This window comes from Lethenteron reissneri, chromosome 42 (assembly GCF_015708825.2).
Source record: "Lethenteron reissneri isolate LAM-NWPU_2019-01 chromosome 42, ASM1570882v1, whole genome shotgun sequence".
In the NCBI taxonomy this organism is placed as follows: domain Eukaryota; kingdom Metazoa; phylum Chordata; class Hyperoartia; order Petromyzontiformes; family Petromyzontidae; genus Lethenteron; species Lethenteron reissneri.
Window position 1 is genome coordinate 5,781,436 of NC_083820.1, and position 20,781 is coordinate 5,802,216.

General features: G+C 45.0%; 1 protein-coding gene across 1 annotated transcript; it reads left to right on the plus strand.

Annotated features, from left to right (window-relative positions):
- The first annotated feature begins 649 nt into the window (after positions 1–649).
- On the plus strand, positions 650–12,693 carry LOC133352936 (Krueppel-like factor 10). The gene is made up of 4 exons (XM_061568942.1): positions 650–819; positions 6,516–6,719; positions 7,028–8,243; positions 8,494–12,693. The coding sequence occupies exons 1-4, from the start codon at positions 730–732 to the stop codon at positions 8,784–8,786; spliced, it is 1,803 nt and encodes a 600-aa protein (XP_061424926.1). The 5' UTR covers positions 650–729; the 3' UTR covers positions 8,787–12,693.
- Positions 12,694–20,781: the final 8,088 nt, after the last annotated feature.

The following is a 20,781-nucleotide window of genomic DNA, read 5'->3' on the forward strand; positions in this document are numbered from 1 at the left end:
TGAAACCGCAGAGATAAATTCGATTCCCGGCCACGATTTAATCGTGATTAAATACGGTCAAAACACAAATGATGGACCCTCGGACGTAGGGCTTTTCTCTAATCTAGCAGTGGATTGACAAATTGATTTAAATAATTCATGATGCATTATATCCGTTTGCATGAATCTCTTGAGGGATTGTGGTGCCCGATCTAATCCGGTTTTGGATGGGGGGGCCCGGCCAGAAGGGGGGGGGGGGGGTTGGCCGGGAGGGGCTGTGCATGTTGTGGGGGTGTGGGGGGGGTCAAAAACGGCCGAACCCTCCGTTTTCGACCAATCACAGCACGCCCAGGAGCTTGGCACGCGCGCTGAGCTTCGCGATGCACGCACGGTGCACGCCGCGATCACGCGTTCCCGCTCTCCCCATTGGTCGCCGTCGCGCACACCCTCGCTCGCCATTGGTCAACGGGGCGCGTGCTCGCGCGCCTGCGCGCAATACGATTGGTCGCAGCGACGGCTTTTTTTGCCGTGACCACTCCCACGGCGATTGCTCGTTCGCAATTTTGGCCACGCCTCCGCCCTAATCTCATTGGTCAAGCGTAAGAGAAAGCCCGATTTCACGCAACGCGATTGGCTGACGGGGAGGCGAGGCCCAACCCCCTCTTTGTTTTTCGCGGGAGACCCCAGGGCGGGGAGACCGAGGAGCAGGAGAACAGCTTTGGCGTCCCAGCTCCACGCGTTGCAACTCTGATGTGCTTGTGGTGTTCTGGAGCTGCAGCCATGGGCTCGTTCTACCGTGGCGTGAGGCGTGTGGGGCCGTCCGACTTCCAAGCCGAGCTGGTAAGGCTTGAACGCCGTGGCTGTTACAGTTTACGCTGCGCGTTAAAATGTGGTTCATTTATGTGACCGCCGATGCTGTGACGGTACTGTGCCCCGGTGTGCCCCGGTGTGTGGCATGCCATGTGTGCCCCGGTGTGGCATGCCATGTGAGCCCCTGTGTGGCATGCCATGTGGGCCCCGGTGTGTGGCATGCCACGTGCCCCGGTGTAGCATGCCATGTGAGCCCCTGTGTGGCATGCCATGTGAGCCCCGGTGTGGCATGCCATGTGTGCCCCGGTGTGGCATGCCACGTGCCCCGGTGTGGCCATGCCATGTGGGCCCCGGTGTGGCATGCCATGTAGTGCCCCGGTGTGGCATGCCACGTGGGCCCCGGTGTGGCCATGCCATGTGGGCCCCGGTGTGGCATGCCATGTAGTGCCCCGGTGTGGCATGCCATGTGGGCCCCGGTGTTGCATGCCATGTGGGCCCCGGTGTGGCATGCCATGTGAGCCCCGGTGTGGCATGACACACGTGCCCCGGTGTGGCCATGCCATGTGGGCCCCGGTGTGGCATGCCATGTAGTGCCCCGGTGTGGCATGCCACGTGGGCCCCGGTGTGGCCATGCCATGTGGGCCCCGGTGTGGCATGCCATGTAGTGCCCCGGTGTGGCATGCCATGTGGGCCCCGGTGTTGCATGCCATGTGGGCCCCGGTGTGGCATGCCATGTGGGCCCCGGTGTGGCATGCCATGTGAGCCCCGGTGTGGCATGCCCGGTGTGGCATGCCATGTGTGGCATGCCATGTGTGGCATGCCATGTGTGTGTCATGCCATGTGTGTGTCATGCCATGTGTGTGTCATGCCATGTGTGCGTGTGGCATTTCCTCGGGACCGTTTATTGCGAGCTCGTCACGCGCCACCGATGCTGCGTTCTTGCCAATATTTGAACACGATATTAGTTTAGGGATGATTTGTGAGAGTAGAACATTTAGAGGGCTTGGTGTTCGCTATAAATGAAATGTTATCTGGGTCGATGCTGATAATAAGGACGATAACATGACGTAACCGGAGCATTAACCGATTTCTTAGCGCGTTTAATGGTGCAGCATTTGTGATAGACATAAAAAAAAATACATTAATGATTTGGCAAATTACAAAGGGCCATAACGGCAATCTTGCGTAATTGCATATACAGTATACATTTTGTGTGGCATCTCTTCAAAGTATTACCATTTAAACGGCAAAATTATTATCTAATATACTGCATTTCAAAACCTTTATCGGAGGAACGTCCTAAAGCGATGTACAATTTATGTTTTAAATGTAGAGGCAATCTCAAAATTCCATACTGCAGTTACATTGCAATTTCACACTCAATTAGTCCGCGGCTACATTCATAATCTCACATCTTCTTTTGACACTTCAAAAAAAAAACAATTCCTCACTCCCCAGCCGCCCCCTTTTACTGCAACATAAAAAGTGCCACCGACGGTGCGTGTCCGTCTATCATTGCGCTTTAGACGGCATCATCACAAACTTCGTCATTGCCGTTGTTAGAAGCCAGCCGCCACTGCGGTCATAATCACGGTGCGTGATACAAACATTGGTGGGGCCAGAGCCATATCGCACGCCCCCCTCGGACTCTTCCCACCCCAGCAACGGGGCCCGCCTCATCATCATCATCCCCCCCCAACCCATTGCAGGTGTCACGGCAGTCACGCTGCAGTCAGCGTGGGCGGAGAGGGAATGGGGGGGGGAGTTGGTAGGGGGGGGGAGTTGGTAGGGGGGGGGGCTTTGGATTTAGGGGGGGGGGGCTTCCTATCAGCTGGCGGGCGGGGCACCCCCCCCCCCCGCGCGCGCTCTCCCCCCCCCCCGCGCGCGCGCTCTCCGCCAACGGGCGCAGCGCTCGTGCCCGTGACGTCACGCGCGCCCGTGCCCGTGACGTCACGCGCGCCCCCTTCCCCCCCCGATCACGCCGCGCGCGCGTGGGCGCCCTTTGCCCCACTTTACCCGCCCGCTGCTGCTGCACGCGCTGAACTTTGTGCGCCGTTTCCCCCCCACCCACTCCCGGCAAGCCAGACGCGCGCGCGCGCACCACCACCCACCACATCCTCCACCACACTCCCCTCCACATCCCCCCCCTTCACCACACCCCCCCTTCACCACACCCCCCCTCCACCACCCCCCCTTCACCACCCCCCCTCCACCACCCCCCCTCCACCATCCCCCCCCCTCCACCACCCCCCCTCCACCACCCCCCCTTCACCACCCCCCCTTCACCAACCCCCCTTCACCACCCCCCCCTCCACCACCCCCCCTTCACCACCCCCCCTTCACCAACCTCCCTTCACCACCCCCCCTCCACCATCCCCACCCCCCCTCCACCACCCCCCCCCCCCCCCCACCACCACCCCCCCTCCACCACCACCCCCCTCCACCACCACCCCCCTCCACCACCCCCCTTCACCACCCCCCCTCCTCCACACCCCCCTCCACATCCCCCCCCTTCACCACCCCCCATCCACTCCCCCCCCATCTACAACCACCACACTCCGCCCCCCACCACCACGGCGCTCCACAGCCCCCCCCCCCCCCCAATTGACCCCCCCCCCCCCCTCTACCATTATTGGGATCCGGTTCCAGGCATTAAACAGTGGAGCGAATGTAATGAGTTATGTAAATAAGAGAAAAATAACATAACAAAGATTTATGCGATACACATCACGCGGTTTTGTGTGGTGTTTGAAACTGATGGACCAAACTGCTCAATAACTAACATTTAGTATGGCCAACGAAAGCCTACGTATTACGTACTTTTTTGCATGTTTCGCGTAAATAATCTTGTTGGTCTCTGTGTCCACATTCCCACCCTTCAGTGTCCTATAACTTTCGTCACTACCGACGGTCTTGCGCTGTTCTTGCGACAGAGCTGCCTTAGCTCAGTGGGCCTGACCAACTGAAATAGTCTAAAGTTGCTAATCATAGTCATAAACAATGTCAGTGTTTTCCTTGCTCGTACGAGTATTGAGGCGTTGCTCATCTCCCTAATATAGCTCCGAGCCAGTGGTGGAAATACCACATTTCTTGTACAAGACTATCCATTGGACGAGTCCTGTTCACTTCGCCGCAAAAAAAGTCAACAGCTCTAGTGCATCTTCACAGCAGCATTCTTTGCATGTTTTACACTCTAAATAATTGTTCGTGTCAAAAATTAGGACTCGTTTCTAACAGAGAAGGGTTCTTGTCTGAAAACATCTGGTAAATCACAGGCATTGGTTTAAGCAAGCTAGCATGTTGAGCTCCTGTCCAGAGTTTACTTGTGTTGAATCAATGCTGATAAAATGATGCACTCCCAGAAGGATATGTGGCCGATGGAATGTGTAAAAAAAAATTGGAGACACGTTTGCTTTTACCGAATGGTGATATCACTTTAAAACCCTCACCACACCCGCAATATTGTCCAGATCTTGGCCCGGATTAGGGTACAACTACCACAACATACAAAGTCCTGTCAGAATGTGCAACGTTAGGTTTCTGAGAAAAATCCACAGGCGGAGATGAATGCCGTTTATGATAGTAATTTCAATCGTAGAATGATTAAAAAGCTTAGAGAGGGCCTTTTCAGTTGTTTCTTATAGAACACAAGGGGGACAATTTTTTCCGTCAATGCTCACCAGCAAAAAGTCATGGAAAATGTATAGTTTAAATTTGTTGCAACGGCCATTCTCTTTCCACTCTTGCTTTAAAGGCATCAAACACATAAAATGCTAAAATGCCAGGATTTTGGCTGGAATTTTGAGAAAATAAATATCTTAACAAAAAGTTGTCATTGCAGAGAAAGTTGCCATCGCCAAGTTGGACCATATTCTGTCCACTACTAGGTGAATGCAACTCCCATTGAGCCGTTTTGCCATTGATCTAGTTATGTGTGTAGCACTCCGCCTCCATTTCAGTGGACCCTTATTGGCCTTTATTGTCTGCCAAGCTGGCCCTTGCCAACCCATACAAGGCCTGTCCAGAAGCCAAAGTCCACGTAATAACCGAGGGTTTATGACGAAGCCCTCAAAGTAAAACGTCAAAAAATTACCCCGTTGCTCAATGGAACCCACTGGGGCAGTGCTCCCCTTTTTGGTGACCCAGAGTTGATTTGTGGCAATGCCACGTTTACTATGGTGGGGAAACATTTAATAAATTACCACAGCAGCCACTGCAGGATCGCCTGCACTTTTCTTGCCAATGAGCGACACGTTTTTTGATTGTAATGAATGATCTCGTGATTAGTTGTCGTCCCCAACGGGACTAGCGACATCCTGGGGTAAAAGGGAGAGCACATTTGCAAGTCATGACTTGCCCAGTGAGCTCATCCAAAGCACAACAACAAATAATGAGGAACTTCTTGTGGAAGTGGTTTGAGGGAAGGGTGGTGACTGTGTCTGATGATGGTGAGCTTGAAAAATGTTGTTACATGCAAATTATTTTTTAACAAATGTAAACACTGTAAATACATTGATTAATACGAGGCATATACTGATTAATCGATTCTTAGGATACACGTCGAATTTGAAAATCAACTAATAATAGTATATGGTCATAGAGGGGAAGATCCAGTATAAACTAGATTAAAAAAAAAAGTTTTTTCAATTATTCGTTTGCCCAAATAATGACAATTCTTCTATCTAGACAGGTGAATAATTAATTACATACCTAGTGAATACTCAAGATCATGCATTGGGACTCATTTGCCATTTGGCATGTGAAACATTTGAAAGATATGCAATCGTAGTCAACATCAGTCTAAATTTCCCTCTCCTCGATGGCTTGAGTAGACAGAGGGGCAGGGGACAGGCAATGTTAAGCACAGTGTGGCACAAATACTTTTCGGGAAATGCTTTGAGGCAGGCAAGGGGAGGAAATTGGCCTAATTGGGCCAAGTCTGTGAGGATGTTTCTTTTTTAAATGTGTCGAGCAACGCATTTGGCTCAGCCAAGCAAATCATGCTTTGTTTTATGGTGCAACTATTAATACTGGCCTGTACGTCAATGAAATCGGAATGACAATAAAAATAGACAACAGGAAAGTGTCACAAAGGTTAATGGAGAACAGCGGATGAGCTTTGACATTCTGCGCGTTTGTGGGATCGTTTTTCATTAACGGCCAGTGTTGCGCCCTACCAATGATTATGTTTTCAGGTTTTTTTTTAGCTGTTGCAGGGACGGAAACCTAAACTGCTATCTGGCTTTTGAGTGCAGGTTCTATGTGGTTGGGTCATATGGAAAATATCTTCTTTGCAGATTGTAAAGACAACCGCAGAGAAAGTGGTTTCAATTCTTGGTGGCACAAATCATTTGAAAGTTATTTAGGCGTGTTATGGTATGCGGCAACCCTTAGGTCAACTTGGCTTGAAATTAATACCTTTTGTTATAAAATATATATTTCTGGAACGATGAACTATTAGTTGGCTGGAGGTGCTGTGATGCATCGATTAAAATAGATACTTAAACTCATATGCACGATATGTGCACCCAGTTGTGTGAATGAGAATTATGATTTGTGTGAATTTTTTCAAAACAATTGTGAATAACTACATGCCAACTACATTACCTAAGTATTAGTGTCTATAGGTATATGCATACAGTTCAGTGTCTTGAAGGCAGAGCTGTTAGTCTTTTTTAAGCCAGTAGTAGTGGTTTTAAATGCGTGTGGCGTGTTTGTGTTTGCAGGCGTGCATGGCACGCGCGCGGTGCGACAGCGAGGGGTCTGCTGTGGACGAGGGAGACCTGGAGGCCGTGGAGGTGCTCATGTCTATCGGCCGCCCTCGGGGGTCGGGCAGAGGCAGTGCGCGGCCTCTCACCCCTGGCTCCGACTGCTCCATGGAGGTGGAGGAAGTGGCTCTCAATCCGGAGCGTGTGGGGCAGCCGTCTGTGGTGAGGATTCATATCGAGATCGTGATAGCATCGGCATCATCATTATCTTCGTCTCCGCCATGTACCTGTACTATTGCATTGCCTTTTCATTATTACTATTATAAATGCCGCAGCCTTCACAATTGCATTGTTTCTCCATCATTACTATATTTAGTGTCACACCCAATGGGCAGTTATCCACACAGAAAAAATCATGATCTGAGACTAAAAAAAATTTTAGCAGCATTTTTCTGAGCGCTTTCAAGGTCATAATAGATAAGCTGTACTTAAGTCTGTGGGTGCCTGTGTTTGTGTTGTTGTCTGCACAGTGGATGACGCCACCGTACAGCCCCGTCAGCTTTGAGGGAGCCCCGGCAGTGCAGCCGCCCTCCAACTGCACGCCGTCGGCCCCTGCCACCGTCATGAGTAACTCGGGCAGTGGCAGCCTCCTTCTGACGAGTGCTGTCATGGGCGACGTACGGCCTGCCACCATGCACATCACTGCCCTGCAGGGCCATGCCCACTCCTCCATTAGCCACGCCTACACACCAGTCACCCACGCCCAGCACACGATTGTTCATGCCCACCACAATGTTCATCACAGCTACCAGACATTTGGCCACAACCACCAGACTGTAAGCCACGCCTGCCAGAGTGTGGCCCACCAGACATTTGGCCACACCCAACAGCCGGTTATCCACACCCACAAGAGTGTTAACCATACCCAACAGACGAGCCACACTGACCATCCAGTGGGTCAAGCTCACCAGACTGCAAGCCACACTCACCAGTCGACAAAGAACCATGTGCCTAGCAGCCTGGAGAGCCTCCTTGGCGAGCCATGCCAGCCCATCCAACAGTCTCCCTCAACCCGCCCAGTGGCCATGGCGACGAGTGTTATCCGGCACACGGCTGACACCATCATGCACACTGTGGCCCATCCCAACGAGCGCCGTGCCGACACGGCCCCAGCGCCGGCAGAATGCACGCCCACATCCTCGGCAATCTGTCCGACCATCACACGCGGGCACACGGCAGCGCCGCGCACGCACTCCCCTAGCTTTTCCACCACTCCCGTTTCTGTCCTGCCATCCTCGTCATCCGTGTCATCGACGGTGGTGGCAACGGCAACACCAGTCCCAGCCAAGCGTCCTGGCCGTGGACAGCAGGCGGTCGTGCCTATCGCTCCGAGCGCACAGCCCGCGTCCATCCTGCCGGCACCCGTGCTGATGATGCGCACGCCGTCCACACAGCAGCCGTTGGTGCTCATGGGCAGCCTGGTGTCGCAGGCCGGCACGCTGATGGTGGTGCTTCCTCCGCAAGCCGGGCAGCAGCAGCTGGTGGCAACGAGACGCTCGCCGCCACCTACTCGGCTGTCACCGCTGGCACCGGCCCCGTCGTCTCTCTGTGCCCCCGGCACGCAGCCGCCGGCGCCGGTGTTGCCGGAGCTGGCGCGCAGGCGGACGCACGTTTGCTCGCACCAGGGGTGCGGGAAGACCTACTTCAAGAGTTCGCACCTGAAGGCGCACCTGCGTACACATACAGGTGAGCACCGTTATGTTGCTGCAAAGCCTCGTTGGTTCTCTTTTAGGATTGTTCTTCCTTGCATTGCTACATTTGGCCTATTCAATTTAAGGAGTGCTTTTGTGCAAGGAAATTTTAAAATATGGCTAACGTACAGTAGATATTTTCCAGTTGTAGGATCTACTAGCTACAGCAAGTTTAAACGAACCTGTGACATTGGGTCAGACGTTTAATGTGCTCTGTGCGTGCGCCGCGTCTTTTTTTTGCGCAGGTGAGAAGCCTTTCCGCTGCTCGTGGGAGGGTTGCGAGCGTCGCTTTGCACGCTCGGACGAGCTGTCGCGCCACCGGCGTGCGCACACCGGGGAGAAGCGCTTCGCCTGCCCGGCGTGTGCACGCCGCTTCCTGCGCAGCGACCACCTGGCCAAGCACGCACGGCGGCACGCGGCGCCAGCGAACCGCGCCGCGCCGGGTTGGCAGCTTGAGGTCCGGCGGCTCGGGGGATCTGTGCCAGCACCGACGACGGGACGCGTTCGCGTGCTGGGGCCCGCTGCGCCACCCGTGTGATGTGCGATTCCCTCGCCACACTTATCTCTTATCCCCCTCTCTGTCCCTCTTTTATTTTCTGCACTCACCGATCTCTCACCTCCCCCCTATCTTGTGTTCTTATCTGCATCTTTGTTCTCTGATCATCACTTAATTTCTCATGGTCCCAACACCTGCTGCTTTCTTCCTTGCCGACTGTATCTTATTCCCAGTCTTTATTTTTCCATTTTCTTCCCTTATCGCCACTCCCTTCCCAATTTCTTCCCAATAACATTAACCTATTTTTTCTTGCCTTCATGTTTCTGTCTGCTCTCATCACTTACTCTCCTTTTCTTTTTGCTCCTCACTATTCATTGCCACCCAACCCCTCCTTTTCCATATTGTGTCCCCTGACAGTCATGCTTCACGTTCATAACTTCTCCACTTTTATAACCTCTCCACTCTCTTCCTTAAGGCTATCTTTTTCTTCTTACCTCTTCCTTCATCTCTTCTTCCTCTCCACACCGCACTGACCAGGGATGGCTGAGGCTCATTCCGGAGAGGAATGATTTACATGCATGTACATATGTACGAGGTGCGGTCAAAAAGTTTTTGAGGACAATAAACTTTAAAAAATAGTGGTTTAAAAAGTGGTCGTACCGACTTAAAAGTAAGGCTTATTTTAAAGCCCCATCTTTATATGATAATTATAGAATATAGGAATATATTGGTGTGATTTGTTATTTGAGAGTGCGAGTCTTTGCATGCCTTGAAATGTTCCAGTCTAAACTTTTTGACCGCCCCTTAAAGTGTTTCCGGAAGACATGTGGAAATACAAATGTAATGTTTAATTTTGAAATATATATCGAGGCTTAATGCTAAGCTGTGTTACTTTTTGATCTTAAGCCATCCATAGTCTTACGTATGGTGCAATTGTAAATATTGATAGTTGTGTAAATCGTTTAGGTAAAAGCATTTAACTAAGATTTCTGCTGATCAGTTTGAGCAGCTTTATAGACGGGGGTAAATCTACTAGGAACTGAATATTCAAATTACACTTATTTTCCTTCCCATAAAATATACATTTAAGTACCCACAACACATTTGATTGAAAGTCAAAAGTCATAGCTGTATTCAACCAAACAACTTTATTTCAGCAGTAAAACAGGACCTCGATCCTTTAAAGCTTTGGTTGGTGCTGACATAAAACAGCGGAATTTAGCTTGTAAAACACATATAAAAGGTCTCTGCTTATTTGCCGTTTATAGTAAAGAATTGTAAAAATACACTTTTAATGCCCTGTATTCAAAACAGAGGGCTTGCCCATCATTGTGTAGTTCTCCATGCCGCGATGCAGCCTAAATGTGTTTTCAGTTTTAGCATGCATTCTTTTGGAATAAGATCTAAGGCATGAATGAAAAGTGACTTTGGAGACACGTTAAGGTTCATATGATCGAGGTTCTTCTGTAAGCGTTTAAACATGAATGAACAAGGCAATAATTGTGACACAAATCAACTTTATTCAATTAAGTTTATTTTTGTCATCCCAACTTTTTTTACCGAATTGGCATTGCATAAGTTGAATAATTTAGGAATTCATGCAGAGCAATGCAATCCTGTCATGTTAGCGGTCTCCAGAAGTTAAAATAACGTAACTACTTTTGAAATCTATTCAAGTAACTCCTTATCCACACTCGAGAATGGCACATGACATTAAAATGTACATTTGTAATTCCCAGGGATAGAATATTAAGTGCAAAACTAAATTTAACATGGTTTATTGTGTTGTCAGTCGTGACCAACTTTAGACCCTTGACTTTTCACACTTGAGAACCTGGTTAAGTCACAGGCCTGGATCGAACTCAGGATCTACGCTGTGCCAACTCAGCGATTGGACAACTGAACCACTTGGCCACCTCTGGTTTATTTTATTAAGATAAATTAAAATTTGAATAACCTTACATTTAAATAACAAATATTAATATTACCTAAAGCTACATTAATATGTTGAATGAAAAATAAATAAATAAGTTGTTTCAATATTTGTTTTCTATTGGTTTTTCTATTACCCTTGGTTTATTAACCAAACATAATTTATACATTAATTGTTTGAAAACAACATTGTTATATCCTTGGCAGTTTCAGCCGAGGATTTGTATATACATTAATTCTTGCATCTGATTTGTCTGAATCGAGTGACAAATTTGGCTTGGGTGATGATGCCACCCATCATCCTGGTTTATATTTATCAAGGCACTTGCACCGAGTTGTGGCTGTTGCACCCCAGGGGAAAATGTTTATCGTGTCGAGTCTTCAACTTACCTCGGCAATTGCCAATTACAGGTTGGGGGAGACCAGTAATGGTGGGGAGCAGACAGTATGAGATTCGTGCCAGGCCAAGGCAAAAGTGTTGGCAGGCCTGGAGAATTCGATCCTCTGTACACCAGTGTGCAAAAACACAACAGATTCTGTGTTCTACTTAATCGAACGGTGAAGAAACCCGTTTTTATGCAGATGACAAAATAAATGCCTAAGTTGGTGACTAATTGGCATTTTCACACCAAATATCATTTGAAATTGCCTTCCAATGTTTGAATCGTTGCCTTTCTCGCGCACATTTCCCGACCGAATTAAAACATGGTTCAGTACAGTTTACCTTTTAAATTTTATTGCAAAGTTTGTTGGCACGGAGTTAAAAACCGAATGAGGTAATTCCCCTGGGCTTGCAACACTGCTGCCCGATAGGGGTTCACAGTCATCACTTCAGGGAGCAAAAGACATTGAACCAGAGAGCTTCATTACTTACACTGCACGTGCTTGCAAAACCCACCGACTGGCAAGTTTCTATAATATTCTCAAATTAGATAATTTTTTTACAAAACCTCTGTTTTTATTTTAACCCTTGTATTTTTTTACGTTACAAACTTGATTAATGAAGCATATATTTTGCGTTTCAATTTTATGTATCATTTTTCGAACTTATTGGAAAGTGTGCTTCTTTACATAGTGTGTACACTGTACATACAGTTTTACATAAATTGTGCATCACAAATGCCAGCCGGTAAAACCTTGGCGGTTCAGACCATGTTCTAACCTATCAACGTATTTTTTACACACTTTATTATTCAGCAATATCTTGTTGCTCAACTAGGCCTTCTCAGTCCTAAGGCCCATTGATTGAATTACGACATCATGAAGTATTGGCAAACTTGCCTTATGCATATAGAAGTTCACCTGTTTTTAAAGCACTTTCGTGTGGCCGTGTATACAAGCTGATGAAACATCCACTCTCCCGCTGTTTCGTTTGCTGCTGTGTGGCTTGGAATGTGTCAAAAGCAGTTGAATGATTCTGGCCAACTCCATTGATGGCAAATGTCCCAATCTCCATGTGAAAATTGCACGTAAAAAATTCTGCCGTGCTATATAAACATAAAACATTCTCTCAAAGCGGTTCAGAATGAAGGTTAACTCCATCCATTTCGAGCATATCAAACTTTTTTTTTAATACTTGAAATGATTATCTTGTATATTGTGGCCATTCTAATTTTATTGCAATGCTGGACTGTTACCCTCTGCAGCTGGAGACTGGATTCTGTTGTCTGTGCCCCATCCACCAACCATCACTTGTTAACCCTGTGTATCGACACAGAATGGTATTCTCCGAATGAATAGTGTCAGGTTTAATTTGAAGCGTAACATTCTGTGTGCAGTTTGGGCTGACCTCAAATCCCTATTATACTGCCTTGTTTGCTTGTACAGTATTGCATTGTACACATCGTTAGCGAAACCAAAATGTACACTTATTTGCGCGGTTTGCACTCTTATTTACTATCACTGACTTGATTTTTTTGTTTTTTGTCTGAAATTTCCACGTTTTTGTAAATTCCTTTGTATATTTTTATCACTACAAAAAATATATTAAAGCGTTTTTTCAGAGTATATTACATAACGGTTACGTGTGAATTTGTTGGTATATTCGGTTATTAGTGATCGTTTGAATGTTTCGTCCCCAAAGAAATGAGATGTACATGCAATACATCCAAATATTAAACAAACTAAACAAATTCGTCAATAACAGCTATAAAAAAAAATCTCCAGGACGTTTCGAGCAATGGCCCTTTTCCCACAACACATCAAAATGTTCTTGTGCACCACTGCAAATAATGAGTATAAATACACACCCGAAGCTGGATTAAGAAAAACGTGAAAGAAAAGTGGCTCTGAGTTCATAGTGACCATGAAAGAGCAGCTAATGATTAGCACTGCTAATAACTACGTCCAAATCTGGCCGTTTGGCACGCTGTTAAATCGGCTGCTTCGGTATAGAAAGTTATTTTGGTGCAGCCGCCCATGATTGCAATTTTTGTAGCATTTGGATTAAAAAAGTATTAATTAAAATACTTTTTTTTTTAAAACACGCTTTAATGAAATATACCGTACAAGTAATGGCAGAACTCCATGAAGTGGCCCCGAAGCTTGCCATAACGTAAGAGACCGTGGTGATTTACAGCCAACGTCAGTTGAGCGTGGACAATTGGACCCAAGCCGAAACATAACAAAAAATATTGTTTCAAAATATATATTTTAATGATAGAATATAGTATTGTCATCAGTATGACATACGTATACCAAGTTTGTAGTCGATACGACATTGGGAAGTGGGTTAAAACTGAGTTACAAGATTTGAGGATATGACAACACTGAGTTAATAAAATGCGTGTAAAAGAATGTTATAAAATCAATTTTTTTAATGATAGAATATAGTATTGTCATCAGTATGACAAGTGTACCAAGTTTGCAGTGGATACCACATTGGGAAGTGGGTAGAAATTAAGTTACAAGATTTGAGAATACGACAACAGACAGTTAAATGAAAGCGTGTAAAATGTTACAAAAATATGTTTTGGATTTTTTTATGATAGAATATAGTCTTGTCATCAGTATGACATAAGTATACCAATTATGCAGTGAATACCACATTGCGAAGTGGGTAAAAATTGAGTTACAAAATTTGAGGATACAACAGTGAGTTAAATAAAAGCGTGTAAAAAACCACTGCTCATCTCCGAGGGTTACAATGTGTATCTGTTGGAGGACCCATGCGTGGAAATCCACTTTTTATTGAGCAATTGGGAGCTGTAACTATAATTGGGTGAATAGTCTCCTGTAGTGGCTACAGATGTAGTTGTTGGAGTTGGGTTTGCAGGGCCATTCTGATGCAATGTAATTATGCCTTTTATCCAGAAATGCCTCCCTGACGTTACTTTTTCTCAGATGGCTCGTGTATTGCGATATTTGGTAAATTCCGTAAATAATTGGTGTGTGTGTGGGTGGAAACTGGAATACACAGAAAACCCAAACATAATAGAACAAAGCGATGCACATACAGTATAGATTTCATTCACAGATGGACTAAATCCATGTCTGAACTGAATAATGTTTCTGTATTGCCATCTGGCCCACCTCTCACATGTCCATAAGCAACTGGTATCTCTTAGTGGTGACCCATCCAGCCACGAACTCGGCTTAACCTCTGCTCTAGAAGATGAGACCCGAACTAGAGTTCGTACATTCAGGGTGAGTTGGTCGTAGGCTGTACCAATCTGTGTGTTTGGGTTGTTACCGTGTTTTGGCTTATTTCAGAGACCAGCAACAGCCGGCAACGTTAAACAACGAAGAACGCGAGTTTGCTCAATAAAGTTCCTGAATAAGCTCCCAGGAGGTGGAAGAAAAACGTCATGATTTTGTCGAACAACACATGGCACAACTCAAACACATCCGAGGGTTATACAGCACAACTGTGAAAACCTACGAAGTTCTGTGTGATGGCTTCCATTTGCTCTGTTGCAGTCGTATGTTATACCAGTCAACTCTCTTCTGATTGTGCATAGAAACGAAGGCCTGCCTGCAAATGGTGGTAAGCCAGCCAGTGTCATTATGTCCTGAGAAGTTTGAGGTGGTGATCACTGAGGTGACTGGCTAAATTGTAAGCGAGATCTCTGAGCTAACAACACTGAGATCCTAGGTTCAAAATTTGATTCAAACAAGGAAGCGAGTTGATTCTCTGCCTTATAACCATAGTTAACTTTAGTCCTGCGTTTTTTTGGCTCGATTGCAACTCTTGAGAATGACAAATATCTTTGGAGAGATCAACATTTTGTCTGTAGGAAGACTGGTGTTGAAGGGGGATTTCAGAAGCAGCTGTGTAATATAATAAATTACATTTACACATCGGCTTTTGACAATGCACTGAAAGCGCTGTACATCACAAAAATAAATACCTAAATAATGTCTTGGCCAAGGGGAAGAAAGAACAAGTAAAATAATATTAATGCATCTTGAGGTGGGTTTTAAATATATCCTGCGGATCATTGCGAGAGTTCCGAATGGATTATTTTGTATTCATCTCAGGGCAAGTGGAAGTAAAAGAAAAAAAACGAATGTGGCGTTTGCATTTGGCGGCAGGTGACACGTGCCAAGTGAACCCTGTGACAGATTAGATCAATAATCATTTACGATGCCGTGTGTCTATTCTTCTAGGAATGTATGGCCTCCACTTTAGATTGAACAACCTTTGGCTAAACAAATAACGTGCGACCAAACGACCAGGTTAGAACGAACAAATATGCGCTCGTGGACATACAGAAATGAAACATTGATGATTTTCAGAGAAAATGTCCGAGATTAAGCCACTGTTATCAGTAAAAAAAAATCAACCAAAGTAAAGACAAATGCAGACACATGTATGCCGAGTGCAGAAGTTATTTAAATACGTTTTTAAGCCAGAAATAGTATTGGCAGCAACTTTAATCATATTGCACGTGTCTCTTGGATGCCAACGTTACCAAATTAACCATTTAACTCTCGCCCCATGGTAATGCTCTTTGCACTTGTATTATGCCATGGTATGTGTTTATAGCGTTCATATCATGGTGACCGTTAAAATATCTGGCAACGTAAACGGCAATAAATTAATTTCATTCGATGGAACGTTTAGGAAGTTGGTGTAGTTCAGCAACATAACGTAAATAAATCCCGGTCAATTATGGTTGGATAAGCCAAAACTGCCGTCTATGCGCTCTAGATATTTGAAGCTATTTTAAGCCGTCGATTGAGCGAGCAATAATTCATGTATATTTAGCACGTTGAAATTGATCGTGCCCATAGAATATGAGACTACTGGGCTTCTGAGAAGGGGTAGTGCAAACAGAGCAGTGTGCTTTTCAAAGAATTTCGACTAAAAGTAGGGCCCAGCGACTTACAGTGAAGATCGTTATTTTAATTTTATTTGGATCTTGTGCGCTTGATAATTTTTCAACTGTGACATCGGGGTCAGGTCACATAGCAATAGAGGTAGAAATTCTGCAAGCTATTGGCAGCGACGACATCTCCCCTCTGGAGCGACCGCAGGAGCCGACGAGCTTCATTGGATGACGCTGACAGGGCCCCGAATGGGGACCGATGGCTGCAGTGGTCCTACTTATGATGATTTTTTTTGTAAATATTGATGATGATGCTCATGAGGCCTTCATCCAATCGTAGACAGCCCATGGCTGATAATGATGATGGGGAGGTTTTCGTCCAACATGATAAACCATGATAATCGTTTTTTTACCCTTTTATCTGGCAACAAAACTGACACCTTTTTTTACAAGGAGTCATGTTTGCATTGACAACAATACCTGCGGTCGGAATGCAAACAAAAAACACAACTTTTATAATGTATGCACTGTCCTTGAAGTGGATTGGTCCACACCCGAGACAGCTTTTCTTAGAGCCTAGTCTCACATGGTGTTGGACCAGATGACGCCAAAAGGTGTCATTTTTGTTGCCAGATAAAAGGGTAAAAGACCGATTATCATATTTTGCTACTGGCAAAGGAGGTTCCAATGGTGTAAATGATAAACCATGGCTGCTGCTCATGGTCATGAGAAGGAGGCCTTCATATAGCAATGGATTGATGATGAATGTTGCTGATGGTAATTGGGATGCCATACATTTAGAAGTAGATATAGCATGGTTGATGATGGGGAGGATATCATTCAGCAACTGATAAGCCATGGTTACTGATGATGAATAAAGGCTGATGATGATGTTGACATGACAGATCAACTTCTGATGACTGGATATAGATTGATTACTTTCATCACCCAGAATGAGTTCATTAAGAGCAGAAGTCTCTCACCCAGACACCAGACAGTGATCTCTTTAAGGCTGTTTTCAAAGTACGGTTTGCTATGAGACTGTCATAAGATTAAGGCCATCAGACCTGCTTACCTTAGCCCAGTTTACAATCCATATCTAATCACATTTAGGTGTGGTTAATGGCGTCTGTGTGGTGGCGGCTGGATCTGAGTTTTTTTTTGGGAGGCTGTGTGATAAGGGGACCCAGTGTAGTGTACCCAAGTCCGGGGTCCACTGGCACTCACCAGAGGTATCCACCAAGCCCATGAGTCAAGGGGGTTGGTCGGTAGGTGCCACCTCGTGTGGCAGTGCCTGCTCGTATCCACTTCGTCCAATATCCATCATACGCAGAAAGATTAGTGGTATATGCTGTACTGTTTTTTTTTACACAAAGCTGATATTTATTGTGATATTCTGCAGATGATTAATAACCCCGTACCTCCGATTAGCATGGTTGGCTATGTATGGTGCGAAAGAAGTTCATCATACATACATATAATTCTTGATTTGAAGCTTTCGTGACTGCAGGAATCCATACTCTTTGGTACTTTCGGTAAAGTCACGTAGGCAGAAAAATAATAAATCACGACGTTTCGATCGCCACACAAGCAAGCCATATATCAGGACTTGTTTCAGCAGCCTGTTTATTTCTCCCACCTGAAGACGATTGCTTGTGTGGCGATCGAAACGTCGTGATCTATTATTTTTTCTACCGACGTGACTTTAACGAAAGAACCAAATAGTATACATATCATGTTTCACGTGACATTGTTTTTTAAGGCAAATGCATTAATGATTTTTCCTTGAGATGGTTAAGAATGTTTAACATAAAAACCTATAAAGGTATACATTTATTAAGTCAAAAGTAAGGCTGCACTCGAATATATTTTCTTAGTTTACCTTATGTAATATATGAGCAATTTCATTTTATTTTCATTTTTCAAGCTATTAAGCACCCATTTAAATCGTGACGATGACAATAGAAAATATGTCTGGCACTACTAGCATTGGTGATACTCACATTAAACATAATACTTTTTGGCTTTGGCCATCAAGTTTATATTTTGACATTTCAATAACAGCAGGAACATTGTCCCCTGCCTATTAATGCTCATGGAAGTAAAATAAAGGTGAATATTGTGCCACATTAAATATCACGTGAAATACAGGTGAGAATAATGACGTTTAACTGACAGCACCCACGAATAAACTGTTGCAATAAAAGGTAGCGAATATTCATGGGTTCTCACCAAGTAAAGTGAAATCCATTATACTCTGAAGATATGAAAAAAATATGAAACCGCTCAATGAGACAAAAAACAAATTTTCCACAAAGTAATTACTTTACCGAGTTTTAAGAGCACCACACACTTCAGAACTTATTTTTGTTACTCGACTGTGCAATATACACAGGAACACAACAACAATACGTTCATGTTAATGCGAATGCACTGCATACACAAGGTTGTCATCATCAGTGGAATTATCATCAGCTATGATCAATCAACTGCTGGATGAAGGCCCTCTCTCTCACGCCTAGCACCTGCACACGAGCTGATGCCATGGCTCCATCTCCAAGTTGCTAGGCCATGCAGTGGGTGGACATATTGGGCTACATGACTCAAACAACACATTCTTGCCTGCCAGAGGAAAACATTACCGGAATAAAACACGAGGATGACCAGGGGAGATATGTGTGTGGGTGGGATAGATATTGTGGCAGGATTCTGAAAAACGATGGAGAGGAAATGGGTTATTGGAGTAATGATTATAAAATAATTACATTTTTTCATAGCAAAATCAATAAACAGATATTACGTCTCCTTCCCATGTCTGTCTCTCTACATAAATAATTAAAGGTAGTTTTTACGCATCCCATCTTCCATACACGGCTTTCGGGAAGTGCCAGTTTTCAACAGCATTGGTGTAATACGGGAAAACTCTGGACCAGTTTGAACATTCAGAGTCACATCTGCAATGCGGTTGAACTGTCAGATGTTTGTAGCTAAGGACCCTCTTTTTAAGATATGGGCTATATTCATATTAAAGGTTTTTTGTTCTAGTTGTACACAACTAAACTAGACATACGAATTTCGTTTTGGATAAAAAAAAGTCCAGTAATAACACAAATTAGCAGACAATACGCCTCCACCCCATGTCTTACACCATACTGCCACCTATCGGTGAAATTTAGCAGCACAATTCTCGTTGGTAAACCAGAAATGCAGTACTGTACATGTAAAATAATCACCGTAATTCGCGGAGTAATTGTATTTTATGTGAATAATCTCATTGTTTATATGGAACAGCACACTGTGCTAAGGACCTTACTGGCTTGAGTTAATTTGTAAACCTGGTCATCAATGTCAAAACCATGGATCACAAAAGCACTTCTAACAAAGAAAAAACTCAGCACATTTCGTCAATATCACTGTGGCCTAAAGACCCAGAGGTAGCACATCTCCTGTCTTTGTCATGCCTTCATAATCAACGTTTTGGGTTTAGATCGCGTTATTTATAAATGTGTCGTAACCCTCCACCACCCGACACGGCCAATCAGCAAAAAAAGTGTCACGTTGACAAAAGACAAATAGTTCACTGCTTTAGCCCACCGGTGTGTTGAAGCGTGAAACCACAACATTTACAATTTGTGAGTACGACGTTTCGCTGGTAATTGCATCCAGCATCATCGGGCAATTCGCCAGAATGGTATCATGCCTCCTTAATGACACAAGTGGTGTAGCCACGAACCCAATGAGAACGTCAACAGGCTGATGCGCACATCTCCTTGATGAATATAAAATTAAAATCAAGCCGCAGTCGTGTGATTGTGGCTAAGCAACCCAAACTATGGACCATCTATCAAGCCACCTGGAGTCACCGCAGGATTTTGGAGATTCGTACAACAGCCAAATGTACCTCCGATGAGGACGGTTGTCTACGTACGGTACGAAAGAAGATCAACATAGTTGACATACATACATAACCTGTCAACCCATGATCAGTGCCGACCTTAATACAGACCAATTCAGACCTTATGGGTCAACCGTGCCCTTACAAATCTCAACGTTCATCTTACAAAGTCCCATCACAAGGGAGAAACACAAACACATAGACATTTTTTGACCGTATTGAAACGGCTGTACGCCATGTGGACATGGAAACTAAATTTTCCTGTACAAACCGTATGGGTTGATATGTATGCATGTACGAACGTATACAAATTACGCTTTTTTTCTTATCTATCTGTTATTTCTATGATTATTTCTATTATAAAAATTACGTATTTTTATTTATTTATTTTTACCTACGTGACTTTACCGAAAAAACTTAAGAGTATGAATCCTTGCAGTCACGAAAGCTTCAAATCTAGAATTAATACCCTCTACGGCGAGGAATTTCACCTGTTATTTCTATTATTATTTCTAGTATTTTTTTAAATTATAGATGTAGATTATTTATGTATTTTTAATATTTATTTATTTTTACCTACGTGACTCTACCGAAAAAACCTAAGAGTACGCTTTTTTTGATTGGGCTTGACGAGAGTTGCCACCTACAACTTTCTGACCCGTCCCTGTTGGACATCTGTGGGCGGGGGGAGGGGGAAGAGCTTTATAGCTTTTCGGATTCCTCCAGTATAAATATTCTGGTGCTGAGCTGGCGTCATCTGTGTTAGGGTGACAGCAGGAATTGATTTGTGCCGAGACCTGGTGCCGACATTGGGTTGACCTGAATTAGAGGAGGCACTAGACCACGTATTCTTAGGTTTTTTCGGTAAAGTCACGTAGGTACGAATCCTTGCAGTCACAAAAGCTTCACATCTAGAATTAATAGACCACGTGCTGATTGA

Coding starts and splice junctions, on each gene's coding strand:
- LOC133352936 (XM_061568942.1), top strand. CDS start 730: ATGTGCTTGTGGTGTTCTGGAGCTGCAGCCATGGGCTCGTTCTACCGT. Junction 820..6,515: donor CCGACTTCCAAGCCGAGCTG/GTAAGGCTTGAA, acceptor TTGTGTTTGCAG/GCGTGCATGGCACGCGCGCG. Junction 8,244..8,493: donor GCACCTGCGTACACATACAG/GTGAGCACCGTT, acceptor TTTTTTGCGCAG/GTGAGAAGCCTTTCCGCTGC.